Below are 16,427 nucleotides of genomic sequence, written 5' to 3'. Positions count from 1 at the left end.
TGAAGGTAATTGGTTGCACCAGATGTTATTTAGGGGCTTCATAGCAAAGGGGGTGAATACATATGCACGCACCACTTTTAATTTTTTAAAACATTTTTAACAAGTTATTTGTTCCATTTCACTTCACCAATATGGACTATTTTGTGAATGTCCATTACATGAAATTAAAATTAAAATCTATTTAAATTACAGGTTGTAATGCAACAAAATAGGTAAAATAACAAGGGGGATAAATCATTTTGCAAGGCACTGTACAGTGCATTCAGAAAGTATTCAGACCCCTTGACTTTTACCACATATTGTTAGGTTACATTCTCCTTCTAAAATTGATTAAATTGTTTTTCTTCCTCATCAATCTACACACAGTACCCCATATTGACAAAACAAAAACACGTTTTTAGAATTTATTGCAAATATATGAATAAAATAAATAAATAAAACGGAAATATCACATTTACATAAGTATTCAGAACCTTTACTCAGTACTTTGTTGAAACACCTTTGGCACCGAATACAGCCTCGAGTCTTCTTGGATAGGACACTACAAGCTTGGCACACCTGTATTTGGGGAGTTTCTCCCATTCTTCTCTGCAGAGCCTCTCAAGCTCTGTCAGGTTGGATGGGGAGCGTCGCTGCACAGCTATTTTCAGGTCTCTCCAGAAATATTCGATCGGGTTCAAGTCCAGGCTCTGGCTAGACCATTCAAGGACATTCCGAGATTTGTCCCGAAATCACTCCTGTGTTGTCGTGGCTGTGTGCTTAGGGTCTAAGTCCTATTGGAAGGTGAACCGTTGCCCCAGTCTGAGGTTCTGAGCGCTTTGGAGCAGGTTTTCATCAAGGATCTCTCTGTACTTTGCTCCGTTCATCTTTTCCTGACTAGTCTCCCAGTCCCTGCCGCTGAAAAACATCCCCACAGCATGATGCTGCCACCACCATGCCTCACCATAGGGATGGTGCCAGTTTTCCTCCAGACAAGGCGCTTGGCATTCAGGCCAAAGAATTCCATCTTGGTTTCATTAGATCAGAGAATCTTGTTTCTCGTGGTATGAGAGTCCTTTCGGTGCCTTTTGGCAAACTCCAAGCGGGCTGTCATGTGCCTTTTACTGAGGAGTGGCTTCCGTCTGGCCACTCTACCATAAAGGCCTGATTGGTGGAGTGCTGCACAGATGGGAGAACCATCCAGAAGGACAACCATCTCCACAGAGGAACTCTGGAGCTCTGTCAGTGACCATCGGGTTCTTGGTCACCTCCCTGACCAAGGCCCTTCTCCCCCGATTGCTCAGTTTGGCTGGGCGGCCAGCTTTTCTTCCATTTAAGAATGATGGAGGCCACTGTGTTCTTGGAGACCTTCAATAATGCAGCCATTTTTTGCTACCATTCCCCAGATCTGTGCCTCGACACAATCCTGTTTCAGAACTCTACGGACAATTCCTTCGACCTCATGGCTTGGTTTTTGCTCTGACATACACTGTCAACTGTGGGATCTTACATAGACAGGTGTGTGCCATTCCAAATAATGTCCAATCAATTGAATTTACCACAGGTGGACTCCAATCAAGTTGTAGAAACATTTCAAGGATGGTCAATGGAAACAGGATGCACCTGAGCTCAATTTTCAGTCTCATAGCAAAGATTCTGAATACTTATCTAAATAATGTATTATTGTTTTGAGGTTTTAATACATTTTCAATAATCTAAAAACCTGTTTTCACTTTGTCATTGTGGGGTATTGTGTGTAGATTGATGAGAAAAAAATATAATATAATAATATTTGATCCATTTTAGAATAAGGCTTTAACGTAACACAATGTGGAAAAGGTCAAGGTGTCTGAATACATTCCGAATGCACTGTATACAGTATGTATTTCTTTAACTGACAAATAAAATCAATCCGAATTGTGCAGCGGCCAATTGAGGAATGGAAAGAGACATCTGTTACAAAACATCAAAAAGGTGAATGACATTTTGAGATTGTCAAGCCAAGCCTTCAATACTGGGTAAGCCTACAAGTTAGGCAGGGATGTATTTTCTGTTTGTCGAGATTGACATACAAGTAGCCTATTTATTGTGGTGTTGAAATGCAAACCAATATTGAAGTGCTCGAAGTCAGTATGCTTTGTTTATAGATTGTGTGGTCATTGGCAAAGAAACCTGTTGGTGGAAAATTTGTTGCATATATTTGATGTAATTATGAATACGGTATAGACATTTTGAAAATCTGATTCACCCCAAGCTGATGATTGTCTGCAACCAGCTCTGATCGTAGTGTCATGAAACAGGCAGGGAGAGTGAGCTCGTCTGTGTTGGTTGGCGAACCCTATGGTGGGAATTACGAACTTTGTTATGCACATGCGCTGTATAAGCCTTATCCTGTACATTTCCACTGTTTGTTTTTTTCATGTAAGAAGAAGCCAGTGTTTTTTCTCTCTTGTTTTTGAGTAACTTAGTCACACGGCCAAAGACAAAGGGCCGTCTGAGAGTGACCAGTTTTTGGTCCATCCTGTTCTTTTTGTATCTTTCAAGGGCACAGCTGTGTGGAGATATGAATAGAACAGAGGCTAGCTTGAGCAGCAGCGACAATTCTATCAGCAGAAAGGAGTAACAAAACTGGCGTTATCAGTTGTTTACGCTATGTTCCCATCATGATCTTACACACCTGCTAAACTGGCACGTAGACTAAGGTTATAAAAGCCGAGACAAAACTATTCTTTGTTGGGTTCTTAACTTTTGCAACTTTTGAGTGATTGTTAACCAGCCCCCGATTTGCAAATCTTATTTTAAAAAGTTGTTGTTTGAAGGATCTACAGTCTCTTCTTTTCTGGTTAAAATTTCCACGACAACCCTCAATCTTCTGGCCCGTAGCACGCCGTGGCATGCAAGCATGCTGAACTGGCAAAGTCTATATACACGATTATAAACACAGGCTCGGTACAGATATTGTTATTTGTGGTCTTAAAAATGGTTTTGAGTTAATTATATGAGGGGGGAGGGTGTTCAAATAATTTTACAGTACAAGGGGAGGGTCATGTGGAAATATTTGTAACTTTGGGGAGGGAGCTTTTTTTAGGACACCTTGAGTTGGACAAGCCCCTCCCCCCAGTAAATTTTGATCTGTCCCTGTGTACGAAGTCTTCAACTTCCAGTGAAGTGAGGAATATGTCTTCTGTGTATGAAGGTACATGTCAGCAGCACAATATTGGAAACATTATTACATTTCACTTTCAGTATTTTGACTACACCGAACACATATTTTGGAAACATATGGCCATGATATTAAACTGACTACGTTTCATTAAATTGAACAGATTGTTTTATTTCTTATAACATTAAATTGTAAAGTTGATTATAAAATTAGACTTGTGTACAGAATGAGTGATGAAAATGAAAAAAGTGTGTCATCTCTTTATTTTTAATTGTTTAACATTCTAAGTGCCACTGTACAGTATGTTTGAGAGGCCCTAACTTCAAAGACTGTTCAGTCATTTATGTTGTCCTACTGTGTCATACACATCGATTTCTTCCCTCTCAGCTTCTCCTCCAGAGGGTAAAATGGCTGCTCCAGGACGATCTGACTTTTCTCTAATGTTAATAGACCTCTACACAGCGAGTCATGGATCCTCTGCCAGGAGTCCATCTCTGTGCGCCACAATGCTGATCTGGCACGGATGAGCTGGGATCTCTCACTCTTGCTGCCTTTGGCCAGGCTGACGCTGTCTTTACAGATGAAGAAGACATCCAGGCCAATGAAGAGGACGTTGAGGGTGATGAGACCAGCCCGCGCTGACTTGGAGAGGACTAGTGGGGTGCCTTTGGCCACCTGTCCAATGTCTGGGATGTCCTCGGCTAGCTTGGGCAGGTTTTGTGCTACTTTGCCTTCCTGGAGCGCCAACTTACCAGCGCTTGTGATCAGATCTTTGTTTCTAAGGACTTCTGCTGACTTAAAACCTGAGGAAAGGTCAACTAGGGAGTCAATGCGTTTTCCGATGGTCCAAGTGGTGGCAATCACATTCCTTGCTCCAACCATGTCCACCCTGCTCTGCCCCAGGATGGGCTCTATATTCCTGGCCACATCCTCCAGACACTCCTGGAGACTCTCCACATCCTTCATGAAATTCTGGAAGACTTTACTGGCTTTCTTCTCATGGATGCTATTGACTTTCATCTCTGTGAGACCAGTAGTTAAACTGTTGACCCCACTGGTGACCCCCAGGCTGACCCCTGCAATGGTGAGAGCCAGTGACACCCCAGCAGTGACAGGGGTCAGAGCTAAGCCCACGATGGATAGGATCCCTCCAGCCGCCCCCACTGAGCTGCCTGCCACACTGGAGATCTTAGCCCCCAGCTTCATCCTGTCCAGCTGCACAGCATTTTCTTCCAGCTTGGTCAGAAACTGCTCCATCCTGGGTCGGCGCTGGCTGAACCGGCCAATGAAGCGCTGAGCAGCCCCTTGGAACAGGAACGTTAGTCTGACGTGCGGGTCCATCCTGTCGGAGGGGAAAGATATCTATTTACTGTTTTCCAATAGACTAGTTCTTGAATCTTGTTAAAGAATGTCAACATAAGTTTTAAGAGAAGAACCAAACCATGGCAGAATAACTTACCTGGTCTCACTCAGCTGATTCAAATGTTGGAGCATATTTTGTATGGACTCTTCACTCACATCACCAAGGTTGACCACAGGGATGTCATTCCTCTTTTTCCAAAACATCATTTGACTGACTGAGCTACTGTAACAATGAATATTCATTTCAAAATTAAATTATATTCATTACATTATTTTGTGGCATTTGAATAATATCACATAAGCCAAAGAACCTTGTCAAATGACATATCTGAGAAGGACAAAAACGAAAGGAAAATAATACAACTATGCTAATATAATATACATGCTGATATTAAAACTGTGTGAGGGATCTTACCCAAGTTTACTCTCAGGCTGTGGTCTGATCTGTAATCTAGAAGGAAAGAATGGACATCAAGTGTTTGTAAAATGGCAATGAAAAACATTTCATAAGTTAATGTTGAAGAAATTGCAATAGGAGCTCCACTTACCCCTTCTCCATCCTTTTACAGACCTGCTGGCTGATTTGTATGTATCTATCCAGTTGGCAGGCCAGCACCTCTACATTGAGGAGGCTGGGAATAAAGAAGGCCTTAGCATCCCTCTTAAAATAGATGAGGAGAGGGCAGGCCATTCTGGCGGCAATGATGACAGCCTGAACACTGGCAGGGCTCGTCCCCTGAGGCAGACAGAGGAACCTGTTCTCCTCAAACACCAACAGACAGGTGACCGCCAGACACTCCACAGCATGCAGGAAGTAATCCAGCTTCTCCAGGCCTCCCAGAGTGTCCTTTAGTACAGCCCCCAGCTCCTTCTCCAGCTCCTCACACCTACTGTCTGCAGTCACCTGGGTCAGACCGCTCCATACGAACTCCCCAAATGCCTTGGCCTTGGTCTCTGAGTTACGGACATGGTCGAACTTAAGGTCAATTCTGTCTGCCCTCTCCTTGATGTCCCTCATCATTTCCAGTTCTGTCTCCCTCTGAAGGGCCCATTTGGAATGCCTGTCACAGAACTCCCTCACTCTGTGAATGTGGCTGAGGGTGTCTGAGATGTACTGGCCCAAGAGCTCCCTTGTTAATGCTGATCTGTAACAAAAGAGGGCCTCAGTTAGGAGCTTTACTATTGAATGCAGGATAATCAGTATATCAAATTACAAAGTTGTAGATTTAGAGTGCCTATCCAACTTTACACTTTTATTGAATGGCCTTTATTGAAAACCTTTGATTCTTTGTCAACACTGCCCTCTGTTGTCTGTGTAAAGTAATCCAACAACACTCTCCTTTTTTTGCCACAGTAATTTATTGCCCCCAGTTATTAATAGTCTCACCGTGACATGGCGCTCTCCCTGCGTTTTGACATTTCCCAGTATGGTTGATATTGTTACTGAACTGAATTCTAGTTGCCTTGGTCATGTCCATTAACTGTGGATCAAATAGTCAACAATCATGAAAAATTGAAGTGTACATTTCTCTTCTAAAATAATTTTGAATCAGAATTCACAGACATGGCATGGCTTACGTGGGCAAACATGTTTAGATACTTTTCGAAGTACAACATTTCATTTTTGTTAAAAAAAAAATGGATTTATTAAACCTCACTCACCTTGACAAAGACCCTACTGCACGCAGACCAAACTGAAATGTAGTCTCTTTAAATGGGTCAACATGCTTCCATTCGACTGGGGAATAGCCAAGTACCAAACGAGCAGGGTTGCCAGGTCCAGCTAAATTACTAGATCAATGACCAGTCAAAACCTGCCCACAGGTCTCGAAAACTAACCCACATGTCGCAGCAAGAGAGGAGTTGCCCCATTTATCCAATAAAGCTTTTTTTCATAACATTATGGAGTTTTAATTAAGAAGGAATATTGACGCAATTTGTAATGACCTAGGCTAAGAAGCAACATTCGGTTTTTCATCAAAATAATAATTCTTCCAAGTTTAGGAATATGTCGCCATATACCACAAACCCCTGTGGTTTGTTATACTTATTGCTATTATAATCATGTTACCAACGTAATTAGAACAGTAAAAAGGAATTTATTGTCATACCCGTGGTACAAGGTCTGATATACCACGGTGTTCAACCAATCAGCATTTAGGGCTCAAACTACTAATTGTAAATAAATCCAGTTTGTGCATGTGCATAACTACAGATAAATCCAACAGGAGAGTTTGAGGAGAGTTTGCGTGATGAACGTTGGACAGAGGATCTCGAAATCTCTGTACAAGAAATACTTGGACAAACTTTAAAAATATTATATTAGGCTATTTTCTGGCAATTGTGCCATTATTATGTGCCCGATGTTAAGACTACAAAACAATCAGTGGTGATTTTAGCATGTAAATCTTGGTGGGGCAACAACAACAAAAAGTGGGATGCATGCCAGCAAAGCCACTACACAACACAACACTAAACAATACATTAATTGCACTATACCACTGCTACACCTGGCTGTCAGCGGAGCCTTGTCTGGCAGCGAAACAGTTCATTCAGCCTAATTTACTGCCTTTAAAAAATATATAGCTGATATGGCTGACTTGTTTAAACAAATATGGTTTCTACTGACAATTGAGATGTACAAACGATGGTGTAAGGGGACGACAAGCGGATAAGAGGCAATCTGTAATTTCGATTAAGACATTAATGAGCGAGCTATGACGGACGTTCAGCACTTTTGAAATGTACTGTGACAGAATTCAGAACATGCACCGTTCTTACAGTGTTCTTCCTGTACACCAAGTCAGAACCGTAGGATAAATAAAGGGGGCATATAAGCAGACAATGAAAGCTCTTACAATATTCAATGATTGCGTCTCTCTAAAACAGGTTATAGGCTACATGTGCACCACCAAGTCAGAACAATAGGCAAAATTAAGAGGTGAAAATAGACAAAATTCTTATGGTGAGGCACGTGGGCTACTAACAGCTTACTACACAACATACACTTACATGCTGACCAGACCGGACACGTCGCGTGCGCGAGCGTCGCAAAATAAATTTAGAAACCCATGTTATTCAATTATTGCACCCACACTGCTTGCGCGCGCCCATGAGCGTCTGCGACACCAAGGTCTAAAATAGATGTCGTTCCTATTTCTGACGCAGATCGCGCTGCAAGTCCTGCCTCTCCCATCTCCTCATTGGTTTATAGAAGCAGGTATCCATTTGCCATCTCCTCATTGGTTTATAGAAGCAGGTACCCACGTGCCATCTCCTCATTGGTTATACCCACGTGGGTGATAGAAAGACGAAAACTGTTTTGCCGGTAGTCGTGGTAATACAATGAAAGTTTAGATGCGATCACCACGATGAAAAAGCCTGGAAGGAGGAGAGATGACTAGAAACGATTCGGTTGGCCGTTTTATATGTGGATTAATTGTCGGAGTAGAGATCCTTGTCCATTTCAGGTAAAATAACAACTCAAGATTTATATCCCAGGACAAATTAGCTAGCAACAGCAAGCTAGCTAAACAGGACAAATTAACGTTAGCTAGCAAGTGCAAGCTAACTAGCTAAAATACCATACATGTTTAATGCTTTTCGACCTGTCCCCAAATGAATGTCATTGGTTCAGAGTTTGTTTTGATATTTTAACCTGCGTGTCGTGATCGCGTTTGGTGTGGGGGGGAAAAATACATTTATGCACGATAGCGCACGATGGCGCACGCACGCAGCCGGTTTGGGCAAGGTGTAAGTATTACTTTCTTAGTTACAGTAAACATATCTCCCTGGCATATTATATCATTTATGCAGAAGCATACAAAACATTTTTGGATGCACCTTCGTGGCCAATACTTTTTTATTAAACTTTGTCATCAAAGTCTGGAATTCTCTGGATTCATGGTGCTTTCAAGACAACTGGGAACTCGAAGAAGAAGAAAAAAGTTGAATCACGATGATGTCAGTGATGTTCAGGTCTTAGCTCTAGAAAGAGGCCCAAGTTCCCGATTTACAATTCCGAGTTGGATGAAAGTTCAAAACCTATTTTCCCAGTCGTAGCTAATTTTTCCAGAGTTCCCAGTTGTCTTAAACTCACTAAAGTCAGATTATGCAGTTCCGAGTTAACAGTTGTTTTGAGAGCGGCACAACGTTGAATGTTTATAATTTAAAACTAGGAAAACTAGAGCTGGTCCCTTATTCTTAGACCACACAGCTACAGCCATTCCACTGAATAGCAGGCTAATGATTGCTTTGCATGCTTGCAGTTAGCCACTGATTCCTTCCAAACCACTCATTGTTGAATTTGCAATTTCCAACTTGTTGTGTAATGTTTATGTCCAATGGCCAATGAGCACTGCTACATTTTATCTATATTTCTCTTCATATTTTTTCAACCTTTATTTAACTAAGTCAGTTGAGTCAGGCAAGTCAGTTAAGAACAAATTCTCATTTACAATGACGGCCTAGGAACAGGAACGGCCTTGTTCAGGGGCAGAACTACATATTTTTACCTTGTCAGCTCGGGGATTCAATCTAGCAACCTTTCGGTTACTGGCCCAACGCTCTAACCACTAGGCTACCTGCCACCCCATATGACAAGGATTAAAAAGGATTTGCCAGTAGATTGTCGACTTGATTCATGATGATTTCTGCTAGATAAGATTTTGAAAGTCCAATCAAAGCTACTGTAGATATAACATGATTTGATGTCATTTTATCTGTGGCCAATGATCTTGAGCCTTCTTGGATGGACACTTCTAATGTAACTCAATGGCAGCACCCAAGGGGCTAGAATTTTCGAGATCTACCCTTAGACTTGGCGGTGACATAGTGTCCCCACGAGTGACAGAACACTGAGCCAGTGTAACGGATGTGAAATGGCTAGCTAGTTAGCGGGTACGCGCTAGTAGCATTTCAATCAGTTACGTCACTTGCTCTGAGACTTAAGTAGTGTTGCCCCTTGCTCTGCAAGGGCCGTGGCCTTTGTGGAGCGATGGGTAACGATGCTTCGTGGGTGACTGTTGTTGATGTGTGCAGAGGTTCCCTGGTTCGCGCCCGTGTCGGGGCGAGTGGACGACGTAAAGTTATACTGTTACATTGGGGCCGTGACCCGGATCACTGGTTGCTGCGGAAAAAGGAGGAGGTTGAAAGGGGGGTGAGTGTAACGGATGTGAAATGGCTAGCTAGTTAGCGGGTAAGCTTCCAGTGACGGTCCACGGCCCGGAGCTTCCTGCGCCGGTGCCATGGCTGGAGCCTTCCTCTGCGCCGATGCCCAGTCCAGGCACGGCGTCCAGTCCCGCTCCATGGCCGGAGCCTTCCTCTGCGCCGGTGCCATGGCTGGAGCCTTCCTCTGCGCCGATGTCCACTATCCAATGTGAGAGTCTTTGTATCGATAGGCTCTGAACTCTCTCACCATAACAAATGAATAGCCAATCAGACTGTCGTATTGCCTGTGTCTGTGTAAGTGTCCAAGGCCCTGACCTGGGTAGAGCACACTTGGTGAAAAACACCCAGCTCACCCGGAACCGCGGGAGGAGCATATGCAAGCAAATGTCAAATTAAATAACATTTTATTGGTCACATACACATGGTTAGCAGATGTTAATGCAAGTGTAGCAAAATTCTTGTGCTTCTAGTTCCGACAGTGCAATAATATCTAACAAGTAATCTAACAATTCCCCAACAACTACCTAATACACACAAATCTAAAGGGATGGAATAAGAATATGTACATATAAATATATGGATGAGCAATGCCGAGTTCAAACTTGATGATTGTAAGGGCCGGTTCACATGTCTGTCAAACAGGACCTTCAGCAAGAATGAGGGGTTAAGACGTAGGGTGACACTCCTCTGTCTGGACGCATTCTGAAAAACATTCAGTGCTCACTGAAAAGGCATGAAGTTCATTCACCCTCTTAGTGGAGGTAATAGCCAACAGGAATGCCACCTTCACGAATAGGTGAAGTAAAGAAATCAACTCCAGCCACTTTAATAATGTAAAAATTGATGTAAAAAATGTATCACTAGCCACTTTAAACAATGCCACTTCATATAATGTTTACATACCCTACATTACTCATCTCATATGTATATACTGTACTCTATACCATCTACTGCATCTTGCCATCTTGATGTAATACATGTATCACTAGCCACTTTAAACAATGCCACTTGTATATGTTTACATACCCTACATTACTCATCTCATATACTGTCGTCGATACCATCTACTGCATCTTGCCTATGCCGTTCTGTACCATCACTCATTCATATATTTTTATGTACATATTCTTTCATTCCTTTACACTGTGTGTATAAGGTAGTTGTTGTGGAATTGTTAGGTTAGATTACCCGTTGGTAATTACTGATTGTCGGAACTAGAAGCACAAGCATGTCGCTACACTCTCATTAACATCTGCTAACCATGTGTATGTGACAAATACAATTTGATTTGATTTGAACTCTTGGGGTTCGAGAGTGGCTTAGCAAGCGCTGACAACACCACGCCAACGTTCCAGTTTGGCACCGAGCTGGCCACTGCTGAACACAGACATCGAACTCCCTTCATAAATTTGGAAAGCAATGGGTAGCCAGCCATGGGTCCCTCTTGGCATCCGTCATGGCATGCCGAGACAGCGGCTAAATACACTCTCAATGTGGATGGTGCTCAGCCCGCATCGAGCAGTGACTGTGAAAACCGTAAAACCGTTTGCACATATGGCTTTCAAACCAGGTACAGAATATGCCCCACCACATTTGATATGATGCATTGGTGGAAGAAACCATGACGCCCCGCAATGTGTTCACCACATTGTCCTGAAGGCCAAGACTGGTCCACTAACACCTCTCAGAGGCCAAACCCGAAGCTGGAGGCAGTGTGGGTCCGGATGCCACAGTGTCCCCCCAGCCTGAAGAGAAGGTCAGGCCTCAGGGGTAGCTGCCATGTGGTCCTAAGTGGAGAGACAACAGAAGACTGAACCATGGTGGTCTCGGCCAGCATGGAGCTATCAAGAGCAGCTGGTGGCCAATCAAGATGACCCTGTCTAGTGTAGCTGTGATCAGGGAAATGGTGGGAAAGTGTAAAGCGGCATTGCCAGTCAATCGAGAACTAGCTGGGGCAATAAGTGTTCTCTTGAAATGCAAACAGGTCCACCTGTGCTCTCCCAAACCTGTCCCAAAGCTGTAGCACAGGTCCTGTGCACTCATCACCAACAGTTGACGGTGTCTGTGTTATTTTGGGTGCAGGCCGTGGGAGTTGAACCATCGCTGGAGTGGCCTGATATAGAAGGCCAAGCGGAACCAACAGTGAAGCCACCGACATGGCTCGTCCGAGCCGGAAACGGTCGAGGTAGGAGAGGATTTTGTTACTCTCACCTGAGGGAGACGTGACCTCATGAGAGTCAAGTCTATGGGCATCCCGAGGTAGATCACCTTCCTTGAGGGGGTCAGGTGACTCTTCTCCTTGTTTAGGGTGAGGCCCAGAACTCTAATGTGGTTCAAGAGGGTCCTCGTGTCTGTTGTGGCCTGTTCCCTGGATGGGGCAGACTATCCAATCGTTCAGGTAAGGCAGTTACTTCTCCAGTAGAATGTGCCACCACAGCAAAAGACAAAGGCTGGCGGACCAGCCGAAATGCTGCAGTAACAGTGTCCCCCATGCAATGTGAGAGTTCGGTCGGATAGGCACTGGCCCAAAACTCTCTCACCATAATTAACAAAAACTGATAAAGCTTTCGTATTGCCTGCGTCTGTGAAAAGTGTTCATTGCCCTTCATTGCACAACACACTGGGGGAAGCCCCTAGTTCACCCGCAACAGCGAGAGGAGAGTGCGGACTACTGTAATGGCCGGTTAACGTGTCTGTCAAACAGAACCCTTGGCCAGAATGAGAGGTTTGGGTGTAGATTGCCTCCTTCATCTGAACTCATTCGGAAACATTCAGTCAACCAGGGCTTCAACATTAGAAGACCCTGAGACATTAGAGGCGTCAGAATTATAGTGGTGGCCAGCATCGGAATTGGAGTTCGCAGCCTTACATCACTGTATTCAGTGCCCATGGGGATTCCACTTGCCTCTCTCACTTTGGCCTTTGGACCTGTGAGAAGCTGCCAATGCCAGCGGCAAGCACCTCAGGGTGACAGCAGAGTGCCAATCTTCTTAGATGCAGTCCGCTGCCTGTGGGCAGGGACACCCCGCATTTCTCATGGCGAAAAGCCATGCTGGACATGGTAGTTTCTCTCTGTGGGAAGAAGAGATGGATAGTGTATACCCTGCAGTATAACAAAATAATATGGCAACCCCATCTATACACTGTGGAAGACCAGCAGTGTAATCTAGCTGTTATGGGAGTTTCTAAGGGAAACTAGGATAGTTACTGTCTGTACTGTAAACTAATGTAACAAAAATATAGCAAACCCAGCTATATATTGAAACCCTCAGTGTAATAGATCTGAGATGTGAGTTTCCAGGGGAAACTAGGATAGTTACTGTCTTAACTGTAAGTACAACAGAAAACTAGTAACACCTGCAGTGTAATAGCTGAAAAGTGAGTTTCCGAGGGAAACTAGGATAGTTACTGTATGTAGTCTACTGTAAGTAGTGCAACAGAAAAAACTACAGTAAACCCAGCTACACACTGTGTGTAAAAACAGTATTGTAATAGAGCTGTCAGTTTCCAATTAAGGGATAGTTACTGTCTGTACTGTAAAGTAGTGCAACAGAACTGTAGTAAACGCAGCTACACACTGAAACCCTCAGTGTAATAGAGCTGTGATGTCAGTTTCCAAGGGAAACTATGATAGTTACTGTCCGTACTGTAAAATAGTGTAACAAAAACTATCGCAACTGTGTGAAAAAAACACCAGTGTAATCTCACTATGGTTGGGCTAACGTAAACTCAGCCAAATACTGGAAAATGAAGCCAACAGTGTAATATTATTGTCTAAAATATACACTGTGCAATACTGTACAATAGTATAGAATGGGAACTACAGTATCAGCATTTGTCTCATAGACTATCTGAAGGAGAGGAGACGTGAATGGGTGTATCTTTTCTTTGTGGAAAATTAATCAAGCCAACAGTGTAAACTGCCTGACCATGAAGGGGCAGAGTATTTTACCTCACACACGTTTATAGCTTATTTATTGCTTTATACGTGTGGGTCGGCTGTAACTAATGGCACATTTATAGCTTATCTCTTGCTATATACATGGAGGTGCTGGTTGGCAGGACTTAAGGGATAGTGTGTTTATAACCGTCCTTAGTCCTGCAATGGTCACCTCTCGTTAAGCTACTTTGCATAGCTCGTTCACCGTGGAACACACAAGAGTCTAAGCAAGATGGCTGCGTCCTGTGAGAGATGAATCGTGGTGCTTCTCGCGACAACTAGCTCGCTCTCAGGGGAGAACTGCAAGCCAGCTGCTGCGAAATATACAGTACCAGTCAAAAGTTTGGACACAGCTACTCATTCTAGGTTTTTCTACATTGTAGAATAATAGAGAAGACATCAAAACTATGAAATAACATATATGGAATCATGTAGTAACCAAAAAGTGTTAAACAAATCAAAATATATTTTATATTTGAGATTCTTCAAAGTAGGCACCCTTTGCCTTGATGACAGCTTTGCACACTCTGGTATTCTCTCAACCAGCTTCATGAGGTAGTCATCTGGAATGCCTAGTTAAAAGTTAAGTTGTGAAATGCATTTCCTTCTAAATGCGTTTGAGCCAATAAGTTGTGTTGTGACAAGGTAGAGGTGGTATACAGAAGATTGCCCTATTTGGTAAAAGACCAAGTCCATATTATGGCAAGAACAGCTCAAATAAGCAAAGAGAAACGACAGTCCATCATTACTTTAAGACATTTAAGACAAGGTCAGTCAATATAAAAACCATCGAGTGCTATGATGAAACTGGCAGTCATGAGGACCGCCACAGGAATGGAAGACCCAGAGTTACCTCTGCTGCAGAGGATAAGTTTATTAAAGTTACCTGCCTCAGATTACAGCCCAAATTAGTAACAGACTCATTTCAACATCAACTGTTCAGAGGAGACTGCTTGAATCAGGCCTTCATGGTCAAATTGCTTCAAAGAAACCACAACTAAAGGAAACCAATAAGAAGAAGAGACTTGCTTGGGCCAAGAAACACGGGCAATTGACATTAGACCGGTGGAAATCTGTCCTTTGGTCTGATTAGTCCAAATTTGAGATTTTTGGTTCCAACCATCGTGTCTTTGTGAGACGCAGAGTAGGTGAACGGATGATCTCTGCATGTGTGGTTGCCACCGTGAAGAATTGTGGAGATGGTGTGATGGTGTGGGGGTGCTTTGCTGGAGACACTGTCAGTGATTTATTTAGAATTCAAGAAACACTTAACCAGCATGACTACCACAGCATTCTGCAGTGATACGTCATCCCATCTGATTTGCACTTAGTGGGACTATCATTTGTTTTTCAACAGGACAATGACACAACACACCTCCAGGCTGTGTAAGGGCTATTTGACCAAGAAGGAGAGTGATGGAGTGCTGCATCAGATGACCTGGCCTCCACAATCACCCGACCTCAACCCATTTTAGATGGTTTGGGATGAGTTGGACCACAGAGTGAAGGAAAATCAGCCAACAAGTGCTCAGCATATGTGGGAACTATTTCAAGATTGTTGGAAAAACATTCCAGGTAAAGCTGGTTGAGAGAATGCCAAGAGTGTGCAAAGCTGTCATCAAGGCAAAGGGTGGCTACTTTGAAGAATCTAAAATATATTTTGATTTGTTGATGTAGCAGTGTGATGTTGTTCCCCTAGATTACGCACCAAATTGCACACAAGGACCAATTCAAATAGGCCAGGTCAAGAGGGGATGTTAATAATCTGATAATAATAATAATAATTCAGTGTATTTTTTTATTTAATTACAGCTGCATAGCTAATGTTTTTATTTGGTGTACAAACACTTTTTCATACCAATATTGTACATACAAGTGATTGTAAAAGTTTTGTATATTTTGGTTTGGCCCATCGCGGGTTATCTGTATCCCCATACCACTTTATCGTTCTCTTTTGCCTGACCCTCGGCTAGCAAGGTGCCGGAGAGCTGAGACTGCACCAAGGGTAACGTGTGTGTTGTCTCTTCGTGTGCAGGGCAAATAAAAAGATTTCAACGAGCAGACCATCAGTTGTGGCAGCGTCTTCATTAAGAATTACACAACGCAGAACGAACCACGCTACAAACTGGTGCCGCGACCTGCCGACTGGTTAGCTCAAGCTGACCACCGGAGCTGTGCATGTGGAGGAGATGCGCGATCCGCGCATGCGCACTTGTTGATGGTTTGCTATAAGTGAATGTATACTGTAAATAGTGAAGGTGAATGTAGCATATTCACTAGATAATTGTATTGGTGTTTATTTGCATGTTTTGAGGGAATTTGTTTATTGCATTTTTTTTTTGTATTTGTATGCAGTAAATTACATGTAGTTTAGTTCTCTATTGAGCCATGGAAGACTCTCAAGTCCATAAGATGAGTTATGCTGGGGATTTTGGTGTGGTTAGTGTGGGTAGAGGGAGGGGTGTCCATGCATTTACACCATTTGTACAGTCAGCTCCTGGGAGTAGAGTGGTTGCTAGTCCTGAGTTTACTAGCACTGGGAGGAGTAGGCTGTTTACTCCACCTGACCAGGGTATCCCACCTCTGTCTCTTGATGTACCATCGTCCCCAGTCCTCAGTAATAATGGGACACCGAGTCAGCTTAGTGACCTTATTAAGCAGATTGGCTCAGAGATAGGAGAATCTATCAGAGCGAGTTTACTGCAGCCTGGGGCTTCAAGTCTTTCTCCTGCCCATTCCCCTGACCAATCCCAGCAGTTTCCCCTGCCTGAACAATGTGGGTCAACTTTTATTGATGCGTCCAAGCTGAATCTG

General features: G+C 43.3%; 1 protein-coding gene across 3 annotated transcripts in view; it reads right to left on the bottom strand.

Annotated features, from left to right (window-relative positions):
* Window positions 1-439: 439 nt before the first annotated feature.
* Window positions 440-16,427, bottom strand: part of LOC129825047 (uncharacterized) — a 34,993-nt gene continuing 19,005 nt past the window's right edge. The window contains exons 1-6 of one of the 3 annotated variants that reach the window (XM_055884785.1): window positions 6,167-10,044; window positions 5,892-5,985; window positions 5,053-5,649; window positions 4,920-4,955; window positions 4,602-4,727; window positions 440-4,484 (exon numbers count right to left, since the gene is read on the bottom strand). In XM_055884785.1, the coding sequence (XP_055740760.1) occupies window positions 3,494-4,484; window positions 4,602-4,727; window positions 4,920-4,955; window positions 5,053-5,649; window positions 5,892-5,923 (1,782 nt within the window). In that variant the 5' untranslated portion in view covers window positions 5,924-5,985; window positions 6,167-10,044 and the 3' untranslated portion in view covers window positions 440-3,493. Of the gene's footprint in view, window positions 4,485-4,601; window positions 4,728-4,919; window positions 4,956-5,052; window positions 5,650-5,891; window positions 5,986-6,166; window positions 10,045-16,427 lie in introns of those variants that run through there. The other 2 variants (XM_055884767.1, XM_055884776.1) reach the window with 2 other exon arrangements.

The sequence above is a fragment of the Salvelinus fontinalis genome, chromosome 2 (assembly GCF_029448725.1).
Source record: "Salvelinus fontinalis isolate EN_2023a chromosome 2, ASM2944872v1, whole genome shotgun sequence".
Classification (NCBI taxonomy): domain Eukaryota; kingdom Metazoa; phylum Chordata; class Actinopteri; order Salmoniformes; family Salmonidae; genus Salvelinus; species Salvelinus fontinalis.
The sequence above is the reverse complement of the archived record's forward strand: the minus strand, read 5'-3'. Positions and strand labels throughout refer to the sequence as shown.